We start from the raw sequence: 12,446 nt of genomic DNA, 5'->3' as shown, positions 1-12,446 counted from the left end.
ATCTACCCACACTCATCCCATGATCACCCGGTCCATGACCGGGACCCTTAAACCCAAAACTTTTGTTGCCAATGGACCTACCACCATTCTTTCTCTCCATGAACCCTCTTCCTACAAAGAAGCTACGCAGGATCCAAATTGGTGTGCAGCCATGGGCATGGAATTTCAGGCACTCCAAAAGAATGATACGTGGAAGCTAGTACCTCCGCAGTCTCACTTCAATATTATCTCCTCAAAATGGATCTACAAACTTAAGTATAATTCATATGGGACCATTTCTAGACATAACGCGTGATTGGTGGCTCGTGGTTTTCTTCAAGAAGCTGAAATTGATTTTTCAGAAACTTTCAGTCTGGTTGTTAAACCCACCTCTATTCGTATTCTCTTATCTTTGGTAGTACAGTATAAATGGGATATTCAGCAGCTTGACTTTGATAATGCCTTTCTTAATGGCATTTTACATGAGGACATGTATATGCTCCAGCCCGATGGATATGTTGATCCAAAATTTCCATCTTATGTGTGCAAGTTGAACAAGGCTCTTTATGGCTTAAAACAAGCCCCACAAGCTTGGTACATGCGGTTAAGTGAATTTCTTCTTAACCATGGGTTTCACATCTCTCAGTCTGATGCTTCTCTATTCATCTCCACTAAGTCTCAAGTTTATATTCTTGTGTACGTTGATGACATCAATGTCACCGGGGCCACACGTTCAGAAATTCAACGCATAATATTTGCCTTGAAACAACACTTCTCTATTAAGGACATGGGGCAACTATCTTATTTCTTGGGCGTGGAAGTTTTATATCATGCTGGTACAATTCTTCTACGTCAAACCAATTATCTCAACAAGATTCTATTGCAGGCCAAAATGGACAAAGCAAAGCCAGCTATCACCCCCATGAGTTTGTCTACCAAGCTACACAAGGATGGAGAAAAAATCCAAGACGATTCTCTTTATCGCAGCATCATAGGTGCCCTTCAATATGCTTGCATGACACACCCTGATATTGCCTTTGCTGTGAATAAAGTCTGCCAATATATGCATAATCCTACCACAGATCATTGGAAAACTGTTAAACAAATTCTCGGATATCTTCGGGGTACAATTGAATATGGGATTATAATTAGACCTTCTAATTCCCCATTATTGCTTCAAGCATTTTCTGATGCTGATTGGGCGGACTTTATTGATGATCGAAAATCAACAGAAGGGTGTATACTCTTTATGGGCAGCAATGTTGTCACTTGGTACTCTAGAAAGCAAAAAATTGTAGCCATGTCAAGCACAAAAGTTGAATATAAGGCATTAGCTGCAGGTGTTGCCGAACTTCTTTGGGTTCAATCTCTACTTAATGAGTTGGGATTTTCTACTCCTTCTGCTCCCATACTATGGTGTGAGAACTTAAGAGCAATTTACTTGGCATCTAATCCCATTTTTCATGCATGAACCAAGCATATTGAAGTTGCTTTCCACTTCGTTTGGGATCTTGTTAATAAGGGAAAACTTACTGTGGAATTCATTCGATCAAATGAGCAGCTAACAGATGGACTCACGAAATCATTAAATTCTGCTATGTTCAGTCTCTTTAGAACCAATCTGAGCGTTGAAGACACCACACTTAGATTGAAGAGGCATGTTAAGGAAAGAGATCAGGCTGGCGTAACTTAAGGAATAACGTCTGGCGCAGTTACTTGGAGGAATGCTTGGAGAAACTTCTAGCGTAATCATGATCATCTCCAACTCACACGTAAAAGTCCGCATCCATCTCGTAGAGAAACGCACAGGCTTTTCAAATGTTGTTCCTATCTTTGTAAAACTGAAATTCTGTAATCTAGGAAAGTTGTTTAGTATGTAATCTTCTTTATAAATGTAAATCAAGAGAACCCGTATGTGTGTGTGTCTCTTTCCTTGACTTCCATCCTATTATCGTGTGCTGAAATCTTTTCACCCCCATTGGTCTCAAATCATGATCAACAAACCACGGTTGCTCATAGCTAGAAAAGCAGAGCCCTTGTGGTCTAGTGGTCGAAGATTTCATTCTAATATTTATAACGAAATTTCTTAACTTATCCAATGCTAGAAATAAGTGATGCATTTAAATACCTCGTATAACTAGTTGTTCATAAACATATACGGCCAAAAACAAAACAAAACAAAAAATTAAAAGTACGAAGAATGAAGTTTGATCAGAAAAGCATGGATTTTACATGCAACATATTACACTAGAACAACTGCATGCATCCATTTATGGATTGATAGAGTAAAACCATAAATGCTCAGAAATTACATCTCCCAGGATAAGAAATATTTGACTGTTAAGTTGTCAAACAACCAGGCAGTGATATGAAGAAACTAAAATTCCGGTACCATGATGGCCTTGAATTCCTATACATCAAGTAGGAATGGCGTCCTTATCTGGAGAACTACTCAACCAATATGCAATAAAATTATAATCCATGATCTTAGACTAGTTAGCGTGGTAAGAAATTGTTGCAACTTTCAGTTTTATCATAATTTGATGATTTAAAAGTTGACCATTTTCTTAGCATTGTTTTCGGCATGTAACTTTCCTTGGATGTAAAACAAATTTTTTTGAAGAAAGAGTGAAATTTGGTTCAGTGGGTTCTGTGAAGACACCCAAAGAAAGAGTATATATGGATACATACAGTAGGGAAAGAGAGGAGAAAAAAAGCTATGAAAGAGGTACAAGGGTGAATGGTGCCCGACCTTGGATGTAAAACTTGCACACCTGAGATCCAAAATTTGCAAAAGTAATTGATAGGTAGATTTCTAGTAGATGTTCAGAAGGTTCATTTTACAATATTAAAGAACTAAAACATTTTCTAATGCATTTTGTAAGTACAATTTTCGTCCATTTGATTTGTCCAAACCCTTCACAGTGAGTATGAAAATTGCTTTAAAGAGTTGCATGGCAGTTTCAAAACTGTCCAAAGCTCAAAGATACTTCAGTGAAATACTTGCTATTGCCGTACAATTACAGAGACAGTTAAACTCCATACTTTTCAATATGAAAGCTAAATAATTAATTTTCTAAGACATGCCTGTTTGATGGCTAGGCTCCTGCGCGACAAAAATGGTTCTCTAGATCTCAGAATCACATCGACAGTACGAGCAGTTTGGATCATAAAAAACATTACCGTCTTTCTGCTTCTGCTCAATAATGAGAAGTGTAACAGCTAGCTACTAGCATACAAGTCATACTAATAACAGGGTAGTATCAGTAGAATGGTAACCAAATCACCACCACCACCACCAAAACAACAAAGAGTAAAGTTGAATGAAGCTCAATTCTTCATCAACAAAAGTTGCTTTGATTGAACTAGTAATACTGTAAGATTTTTCTTTTGACAGAAACACTGAAAGATTCAGGACTCAAGTCATTGTTTAGAGGCACGATCTTCCATGCATTTAAAGTGGAACAGTCATAGAAAAAGCAAAAAGAAAAAAGGAAAATGGAAACATTCATCCACGCTGGTTATTGATTAACTATAGAAATGAGTAGCGCATCCACTCCCACTCAATTAATCTCAAGGAAAACCAGAATCCCATTGTCCAAATATGAATTTAAAAGGAATATACCTCATGCATGATAATACGTACACAGTTGCATATAGTCGAACTGAGATAAAAAAGAAAACTATTTATCAGGAATTAGACAAACCAGTCTCCTTCATTTGGTTCTTAACATTGAAAACTCACCAGTAGGAAAGGATCCGAGGCTCCTCTCAGTGCAAACCTGTAACAATTTGCATCCGACATGAGCACTCCGATCCATATTTCACCTTTCTTTCTTCTTTTCCTTTCTTGCTTTTCTCACAGACTAACCTTGAAACACCACCATCCTGAAGACTTCTATACCTGCCTTAACCAAAGACAACCACAACAGAAGACCTAAAAAAAAAGGAGAAAGAAGAAAGCCACACTAAAGGGCACATAGGTTGTGGATGTTTTCTTAAGGGGCATTATTTTCTCTTCTTTACATCAAAGAAGCAACCGATGACCCATAATTTGTGATATCAGGCCACGACCCAATGTTTGCGTTCCAATATAGAGATGGTTCTGCACTATTGCTTGTGTCAAACATGCTCTGATTTGAAACCTGCCAATCTAACTGATTCATCTTGTTGGTCTCCTGTTCAATTTTCACACCCATATTTTTGATCTCTCTCTCAGCCACCCTTTGTTCAGCACCAGTACTGTTGCCCAACTCCTCCAATGGTAGAAAGAAATTTTGCTGATGTACCTGCTTGAAATGAGCCTCAGGTAGCATACTGTTCGAGATATAACCATTCAGGAGATCTAGAGAGTGACCAAGATGAGGAAATGTGGTTGGGAAGAGAGAAGATGCACCAGAGAATTGGATTGTTCTGTTTAACCCGTTCTGATCCTGAAGGAAATTGAAGACAGGAGTGTTCTCCTTTGCTGAAAAGCCTATACCAGAAGGAAGTACAGACTTTAGAGATGAAAGAAATGAGTTATTTATATGAAGTTCAGGATTGAGAAAAACTGAGTTTTCGCGTATGGAGGTGGTGACTGAAGTAGTGGTAGTGGCTGAGGAAGATGGTAGTGAAGATGGAGGTGGTAGGACAGGTTGGGATGTTGGAGACGGTTGATTTGTGGGTTCCAAGTGAGAAGAAGGGCCACCATGATCAAGGTTAGTTGTCCTCTTGACTCTCTTGTTCTTCCTGCAGCCACCACCCACTGGGACATTCCTCAGGGTGCCCCCTCTAGTCCAATAGCGCTTGCATGTCTTGCAGAAGTGCCTTGGCTGGGAAAGGCTGTAATTGTTGTAATAACAAAACTTGGTGTTTGAGGAGTCACATCTGGGACACTTGAGGGCTGGATCAGTGGGGCTTTTACTGCCTGCTTGTTCCATAGCCCTAGAGGAAGATGATGGTGCCATCAAGCCCCTCTCCTGGATCTGCAAAAGGAAAAAAGCAGTGGTTCAAGATAAATTTGAGCAGATAACTAACACAAGAGAGCATATATTCGTTTCCAAGGACTAGAAAACAAGTGAAGGAATGGATGTGAAATTATTGATGGGGGGTGGGGGTGGGTGGATGAATGAGAGAATGGGCTTTCGATGAGAAGTACCAGTGGCCATTCGGGGGAGCCCATGCAAAGTTGGGAGGATGTTATCACCATTTTTTTCCTTTTTTTTTTCTTTTGTTCCTTCTCGTTATCCTCCTCGGCTGATTGTGTCTGATCAGGAAGGGGGAATGAGAGAGAGAGAGAGAGAGAGAATGAGGTGAAAAAGTCTTATAAAAGGAATCGTTGAAGATTGGTAAGCCGACAAGAGGACTGGTGCTGTGGGACTGAGACGTCACTCCTTCCAGATTGGAATCGGAAAAACAAAGTGTTTTGTTTTCGTGTGGGGACGGGAGGGTGCTGCTTCAATTGACATCAAAGGACCCTTGGGATGGGTCTCCTACCCTCTACCACATTGCCAATTATCCATATATATCTATACGACCCATATCACACACACAAATTTCTTTTTTTAGGCATAAGATAAGCGGGTTTCCAACGAGTTTCTGCCAGAGAGAGAGAGTGAGAGATTTATCTTCTTCTAGGCCTAAGATGGGTGGGTTTTCAACGAGTTCGTGGCTTTGAGAGAGAGATTTCTCTTCTTTTAGGCCTGAGATGAGTGGGTTTCCAACGAGTTTCTGTCGAAGAAGGAAATTTCTCTTTTGGGCTTAAGATGAGCGGGATTTCTAAAGTTTGTGGCTTAGAGAAAGAGCGTGTTCCATTCTTTTTGTTCTTATATTTGTAAAAGAGAGAGAAAGAGTTTCATTCTTTTTGTTTTTATATCTAGCCATGAGCCATGAGAGGGTGGGAGAAGAAATCCCAAGTGAAGAAAACCAGAGAGAGGGTTCCATTCTTTTTGTTTTTAATGTTAGAGAGAGAGATCCACTCTTTTTGTTTTTAATGTTTGCCGATGGTGAAAGAAGGAATCCCAAATGAACAAAACCAGAGGGGGAAGAGAACAAATCCTAAATTGTTCCTTGATAATAAAAAAAATTGTCAACAATGTCCTTCACGTTTAGAAAAACCGTTGAGGAAGGCAGAAGAGGAGGCAGGTGTTGCATGAATATCTGTTTAGGTTTGGACACGCACCCCATGTGGGCAGCTCAGCACTGAGCTCAAAAGCATAATCAGGGAACAAATGGATTTTGTAGTGCCTCAAGGGATCTTCTCCTACTCCCCACATTTATTCTCATATACTTTCATGTGTTAAATATAATTTAACAGTCGGTGCTGTTCTCTCTCTCAAAAAAAAAAAAAATCAGTACTATCATATGATTATAGAACTTATGCATTTGTTATTTTTGTTGAGAAAAAAAAATTTAGGTACATGTTTGAAAAAGAAAGATGTCGGTCCATTGATTGATCAGCAGCGGTCTCACATATGGGGCCCACATTCCACCGCTAGTGTATGCAGGAGAGATTCCCGTCTGATGAGGCGCAATAGCTGCTATTCAACGGGTTTGAACCCTATGGGAGGGAAATGGTACCAAGACTCAAAGAGAGAGCTGACCATTGGATTTAGAGAATCTGAGGGTGTCAGGGCTCCACATGGTGCGTGGCTGATTCTTTGGGGCAGCAATTTTGTTGGGAGTGTCTTTATTTCTAAACTTGCTTCAATACATGACTCAAACTGAAAAATATTTTAAGTATCATTCAATGAAGTTTGCTGTCGCATACCGTTTTAAGGTTTTCTTTCTTTTTGCTACTTCTCTTTGAGACATAAAGAGAGCTTCAACTGTATTGGATGTCTAGGGGATTTGAAAGCTTTTGCGTCGATGCTGTATCCACATTTGTTAGTGGATTTCTTTTTCACTCCTTCACCCCGGGATGCATACCTCAGGCCAAACCACGTATTTTGGTACTCTTCTTTGTTTTTTGTGGTTTGCTTTATTTTATTCATGGCTTTTATAACAAATATACTCATAAATATGGTGGTAGGAGCATGCAAAACAAGATGGAGAGTAGATTAGACTGCTCCAATTTGAGTACCATAAAGTTAATTAGGGATTTCAATCGATCATGTTTGGGACAAAGGTTCAACCATATCTGAATCTGTTTAGCTGAACTGATAGAGCAAATCAGCAGGCAGTCTTACATCCAAATCTCAGTCTAAATCTGGATAAAATCCAAATGCAATGACTAATAGGAAACTTATTTAACTATAAGGTTGATCTGCCTAGCTAGACAGATATGGATTCAAAAATAATTTTCTCTTCTAAAGAGTCCAATAAGGTAATTGCTGATTAGATAAGAGAATTTCTTATTGCTTTCATCTGAACTGAATCTGACCCATTTGCATCCCAAAAGCATGATTGTTTTGATGAAAAACTGGGGTTAGGCATACCCCCACCTGTTCATTAATTCAATATTTTTCAATGTCTTACACTTGAAACATTCAGTCCATCTGGGGACCAATTATTAGGTTTGTCCTTCGGAATAGTACAACTATTGATGATAGCCAAATTGATTTCTTATCATGACTTTACACAACCCCAAGCAGCCCACGACCTTCACTGCTGTTGATTGAGAATACAAACCACATCCCTACGTGATGATCCAGTTGGGTTGGGAACTGGATCCACCCATGATGGGCGAGATCCGGACCCAGCTACCAATTGAGAGAGGGGCGGTTTGATAACCGCCCATCATCCCCTCTTCAAGAGGGGTTTTCTCTTTGATATGTGAGATAGACAAAGAAAGAGGAAAAATAGAAAAGAAGAGAAACACAGAGAGGAGAACTGTGTGAAGGTGTATGCACAGTGCGTGCATTGTGAGAACAAAAAGGAGAAAAACGTGAAGAAGAAAGGTGTCTTCACAGTGATAGAACATCATGAAGCATTTGGACTGTGGATATGCCGTTCTCTCCAAGCGAGGGCACTCATTCGTTGAGCAAAAACAAGCATCATCGATCTTTCGCTTCCGTAACAACGAAAATGTATGATTTGATCTCTACAAGTACACACCTTATGACTATGGGAAATCTAATCACTCCATCAACACCCTTCCCTGTCACTAACAATGGATGATCCTTAGCTCCATTCCGCACATAATAGCATGTCTGTGCAATATCTAACAGTGAACCCAACCAACCATCTACTACTAAAAATGTTGTAAACATTGCCTTAATCCCATCACTAAGAGGAGGAACCTAGTGATCAACATTGTGCCATCTCAAGATTGATGGATGAGAGCAGCTTCCTCCAACACTACAAGAAAATACGTTGTTAGCGACGGACGTTAGCGATGGAATTTTTCCGTCGCTAGTTAGCGACGGATTACCGAGCAACAAACATCCGTCGCTATAATTAATGAAGTTTACGAACATAGCGACGAAATATAGTCTGTCGCCCAGTCCGTCGCTACTTAGCGACGGATTTTGCGATGTAATGGTTTGTCGTTACAGTCGCACCATTTGCCGACGACGTTGGCGACCGAATCTAGTCCGTCGCTACTTAGCGACGGAATATAGTCCGTCGCTCGTTCCGTAAATTTGATTTACGTTGGCGTAGCGACGGAATTCATCCGTCGCTATGCCGTCGTTAATTTTCGAATAACCCTAATTCCAGACAGCTTTTCTTTTTCTTCTTTCGCTGCTCCCGCTGTTCGCCGCTCCCACCCTTCGTCGTTCGCCATTCGTCGGTCCCACTTCCGCCATTCGCCAGTCCCATCGTTCCCCGGTCCCACCGTCTGCCGGTCCCACCGTTCACCGGTCCCAACCCCCGAAGATAGGTAAAGGAAGGCACCCCCCCCCCCCTACGCGTTTTCAGGCAGGGGGGCAACCCCCTGCTGGAAAACGCAGGGGGTTAACCCTATGCCGGAAAACGCAGGTTTCGGCAGGGGGTAAACATAGGGGGGGGGGGGTTAACCCCCTGCTGTTCCGATAGGGGGTTAACCCCCTGCCTATTCCGGCAGGGGGTCGACCCCCTGCCCGAACAGGGGATCAGTTAACCCCTATGTTCCGTAAGGGGGTCGACCCCCTGCGGGAACAGCAGGGGAGTGGACCCCTTGCCGGAACAACCTCTTTTTTTTGTGGTGACTTCATTTTAAAACTGTGTTTTTTTGTGCAGATTTTTCAACGGAACTAGCTCATGCTTAGCCACCTGTGGTAAGTAATTGACAAAAATAATGCAAATCGGGTAAATACCCATGGTAAGTAAGTGATGCAAGCGTATCACATGTTATTTAATTTATTAGATGTAACACTTTATTGTTCACACACTCACTTAGTTGTTGATATTTATGGTTGCTTTGTTGGAGTTCGAAGATCATGTTGAGCATGATTTTAATGTATGAATATTGAAGTGTTCTTATTTTTAGAGTACGGAGTCCATGCTAAGCATGATAGTAGTTAGTGAGATATTGAAGTGTGTTTGCTGCAGGTACATATTTGCCATTTGTTTGATATGAATGATTACGATGTATTGCAATGTTTGATGTAATTGTATTCATACTTGCATGTAGTTACTTTCAATTTGATTATGACTTCCATGTGAAATTGTATAATGAATGCATGTTTCAAATGATTGTATCGTGTCATTAATAGTTTGCACATGAAAATATTAAGTTATCAATGCATGCATCAAAATTCTTGTTATTGCATAACATCATATATTGCATGATAAATTTGATATTTTCTTCATCGTAGCATTCTGTTTGTTCTCTTTTGATTCGTTAGGCTATTATTCGTAACATCATAAGAAAATGACTGCAAACCGTGAATGAATGTACCGTAGGATAGTGGACAATGAGTTATCGCATGAATATATGGATGGTGTTGACAGTTTTATAGAATTTGCAACGGCAAGTGTCAATACAGTGGATCCCACAGGTCAGATTAAGTGTCCCTGCAAGATTTGTAAGAATAATCGATTTGTAGAACCTCATAGCGTTAGACATCACCTATACAGAAAGGGTTTTGTGAGTGATTATCAGAACTGGATGTTTCATGGAGAAGAATTTAGAAACGATTTTGATGCACGGGTGAATGTGGTGCACGATAATCCATATACGGATTTGATATTTGATGCTACAGGAACAGAACTGGGTTCTGCTATGAGTTCTAGTGATATAAGAACTGTCGTAGATGAAGAATCACCAAACGATGCAGCTAGTAGATTTTATGATTTACTTAGAGATGCTGATGAGCCACTTTGGAATGGTTGCAAGAGTCACACTATCGTGTATGCAGTTCTTCAACTAATGAATTTGAAGTCCGAGTATAATTTGAGTCAATCATGTTTTGACCGTTTGTGCATGATTGTGAAGAGTATGTTGCCCAAAGATAAGAAATTGCCATAAAATTTCTATCGTGTGAAAGTTATGGTCAACGCTCTGGGTATAGGTTACAAAAAGATTGATGCATGTCCAAATCACTGCATGTTGTATTTCAAGGAGCAGAAAAACAACATATCATGCCCGTCATGTGGGCATCCTCGGTTCAAGCCAAAGACAAGAGGCAATGGTAGCACGAGATCAAAAGAAGTTTCATACAAGTCGCTTCGCTACTTTCCTATCACTCCTAGATTGCAGCGATTATATATGTCTTCAAGGACAGCTAAACACATGAGATGACATACAAATAAAGTTCGACACAATGAAAACAAGATCACGCATCCTATTGACGCTGAAGCTTGGAAGCACTTTGATCGTACTCATCAGAACTTTGCAATGGAAGTGCGAAATGTTAGACTCGATCTATATATAAATTGATTTAATCCATTTGGGGGCAGATCAACTCCATACTCATGTTGGCCAGTATTTATAACTCCATACAATCTTCCACCAAGCTTGTGTATGAAACATCCAAATCTTTTCTTGTCTCTGTTGATCCCTGGTCCGACCTCACCTGGTCAAAATCTTGATGTATATTTAAGGCCATTGATTGATGAACTAAAAGTATTTTGGGATGACGCTGTTACCACGTATGATGCCCACTAAAAACAAAATTTCAACATGAAGGCCGATGTTCTATGGACAATCAGTGACTTCCCTGCATATGGTATGCTATCTGGTTGGAGCACACATGGGAGGTTGGCATGTTCGTACTGCATGGAGGATTCCAAAGCTTTTAGATTAAGGCATGGAAGGAAGCCTTGCTGGTTTGAGTGTCATCGTCAATTTCTACCCAGCGACCATCCGTTCCGACGATAAAAGAATGCGTTTAAAGCAGGCACAACTGAAACAAAAGGTTCATCCTCAAGATTGTCTGACATAGAGATTCTAAGAAGATTGTGATACTTTCCAGATGTATTAACAAATGCCCGCAGTCCTACACTCTTTCGTGGATTTGGGAAGGATCACAATTGGATAAAGAAATCTATTTTTTGGGAACTACCGTATTGGCCGACCCTATTGATACGATATAATTTGGATGTGATGCATGTGGAGAAAAATGTGTTCAATACAATAATGAATGTTAAAGGAAAAATGAAGGATAATCTGAAGGCCCGTATGGATTTAAAATTAATATGTACAAGACCAGAATTGGAACTCAAAGAGTATAATGGCAAAGTACTGAAATCAAAGTCAAAGTACATGCTCGGACCTGATCAAATAAAACATGTATGTCAATGGTTGAGACAATTGAGATTTCCAGATGGATATGTCTCTAACATTGCTCGGGCTGTGAAGATTGACGATGAACAGTTATATGGGTTGAAGAGCCATGATTGTCATATCTTTATGCAACGAATGATACCCCTAGCATTCCATGATATGTTAGACAAACCTATATGGGGGGTACTGTCTGAGTTGATTTTTCAGAACATTGTGCGCATCGGAGGTCGTAGTATTAGATGTAAAGAATCTCGAGGACTCTGTCATCACCACTGTTTGTCTGCTAGAAAAGATATTTTCGCCAACATTTTTCGATGTTATGGAACATTTGATCATATATCTGCCATATGAACTAAGGGTTGGTGGCCCTGTGCAATATCGATGGATGTACCCATTTGAAAGGTATATGTTTTTTTATATTTGTCTCTTTAATGACAGATATTTAAAATTTGAAATATATATTTTTGCCAGATGCATGTTCGACCTCAAAAAAAAGGTTCGTAATAAAGCAAGAGTAGAAGGCTCTATTTGTGCGGCGTACACTTTAGAAGAGATTTCAAATTTTCCATTTATGTACTTCGAACCTCATATTCCAACAAGTTACACATGCCCGCCCCGTAACAATGATGGAGAACAAGTAATTGTAGCTGACAAGCTGTTGATATTTCAACCACTTGGGCATGCATTTGGCAGTTGCTGATCAAGGCTCTTGACAGATCGAGAGCAAGATGCAGCACACATCTATATTCTTTTTAATTGCTCAGCGATCGACCCATACATCGAGTAAGTATATGTAGACGCAACACAATTATAAATCCTTTTATGTTTTATATATGAA

The 12,446-nt window shown here is 40.0% G+C and overlaps 1 protein-coding gene across 1 annotated transcript; it reads right to left on the bottom strand.

Moving 5' to 3' along the window:
• Window positions 1–3,750: 3,750 nt before the first annotated feature.
• LOC149834588 (uncharacterized) lies at window positions 3,751–8,721 on the bottom strand. The gene is made up of 4 exons (XM_090009402.1): window positions 8,622–8,721; window positions 8,043–8,122; window positions 4,006–4,946; window positions 3,751–3,883 (listed from the first exon to the last, which is right to left on the bottom strand). Exons 1-4 carry the CDS (start codon window positions 8,719–8,721, stop codon window positions 3,751–3,753), a joined length of 1,254 nt encoding a protein of 417 aa, XP_089865528.1.
• Window positions 8,722–12,446: the final 3,725 nt, after the last annotated feature.

Source organism: Nuphar pumila, chromosome 6, assembly GCF_984573655.1.
Source record: "Nuphar pumila chromosome 6, dmNupPumi1.hap1.1, whole genome shotgun sequence".
Lineage (NCBI taxonomy): Eukaryota > Viridiplantae > Streptophyta > Magnoliopsida > Nymphaeales > Nymphaeaceae > Nuphar > Nuphar pumila.
Note: the sequence above shows the minus strand (reverse complement) of the source record. Positions and strands in the feature narration are given on the sequence as shown.

Coding starts and splice junctions, on each gene's coding strand:
- LOC149834588 (XM_090009402.1), bottom strand. CDS start 8,721: ATGGGACTGGCGAATGGCGGAAGTGGGACCGACGAATGGCGAACGACG. Junction 8,123..8,621: donor AAAGAAGAAAAAGAAAAGCT/GTCTGGAATTAG, acceptor GTTCACTGTTAG/ATATTGCACAGACATGCTAT. Junction 4,947..8,042: donor CAGGGAAGGGTGTTGATGGA/GTGATTAGATTT, acceptor TTCCTTTTGCAG/ATCCAGGAGAGGGGCTTGAT.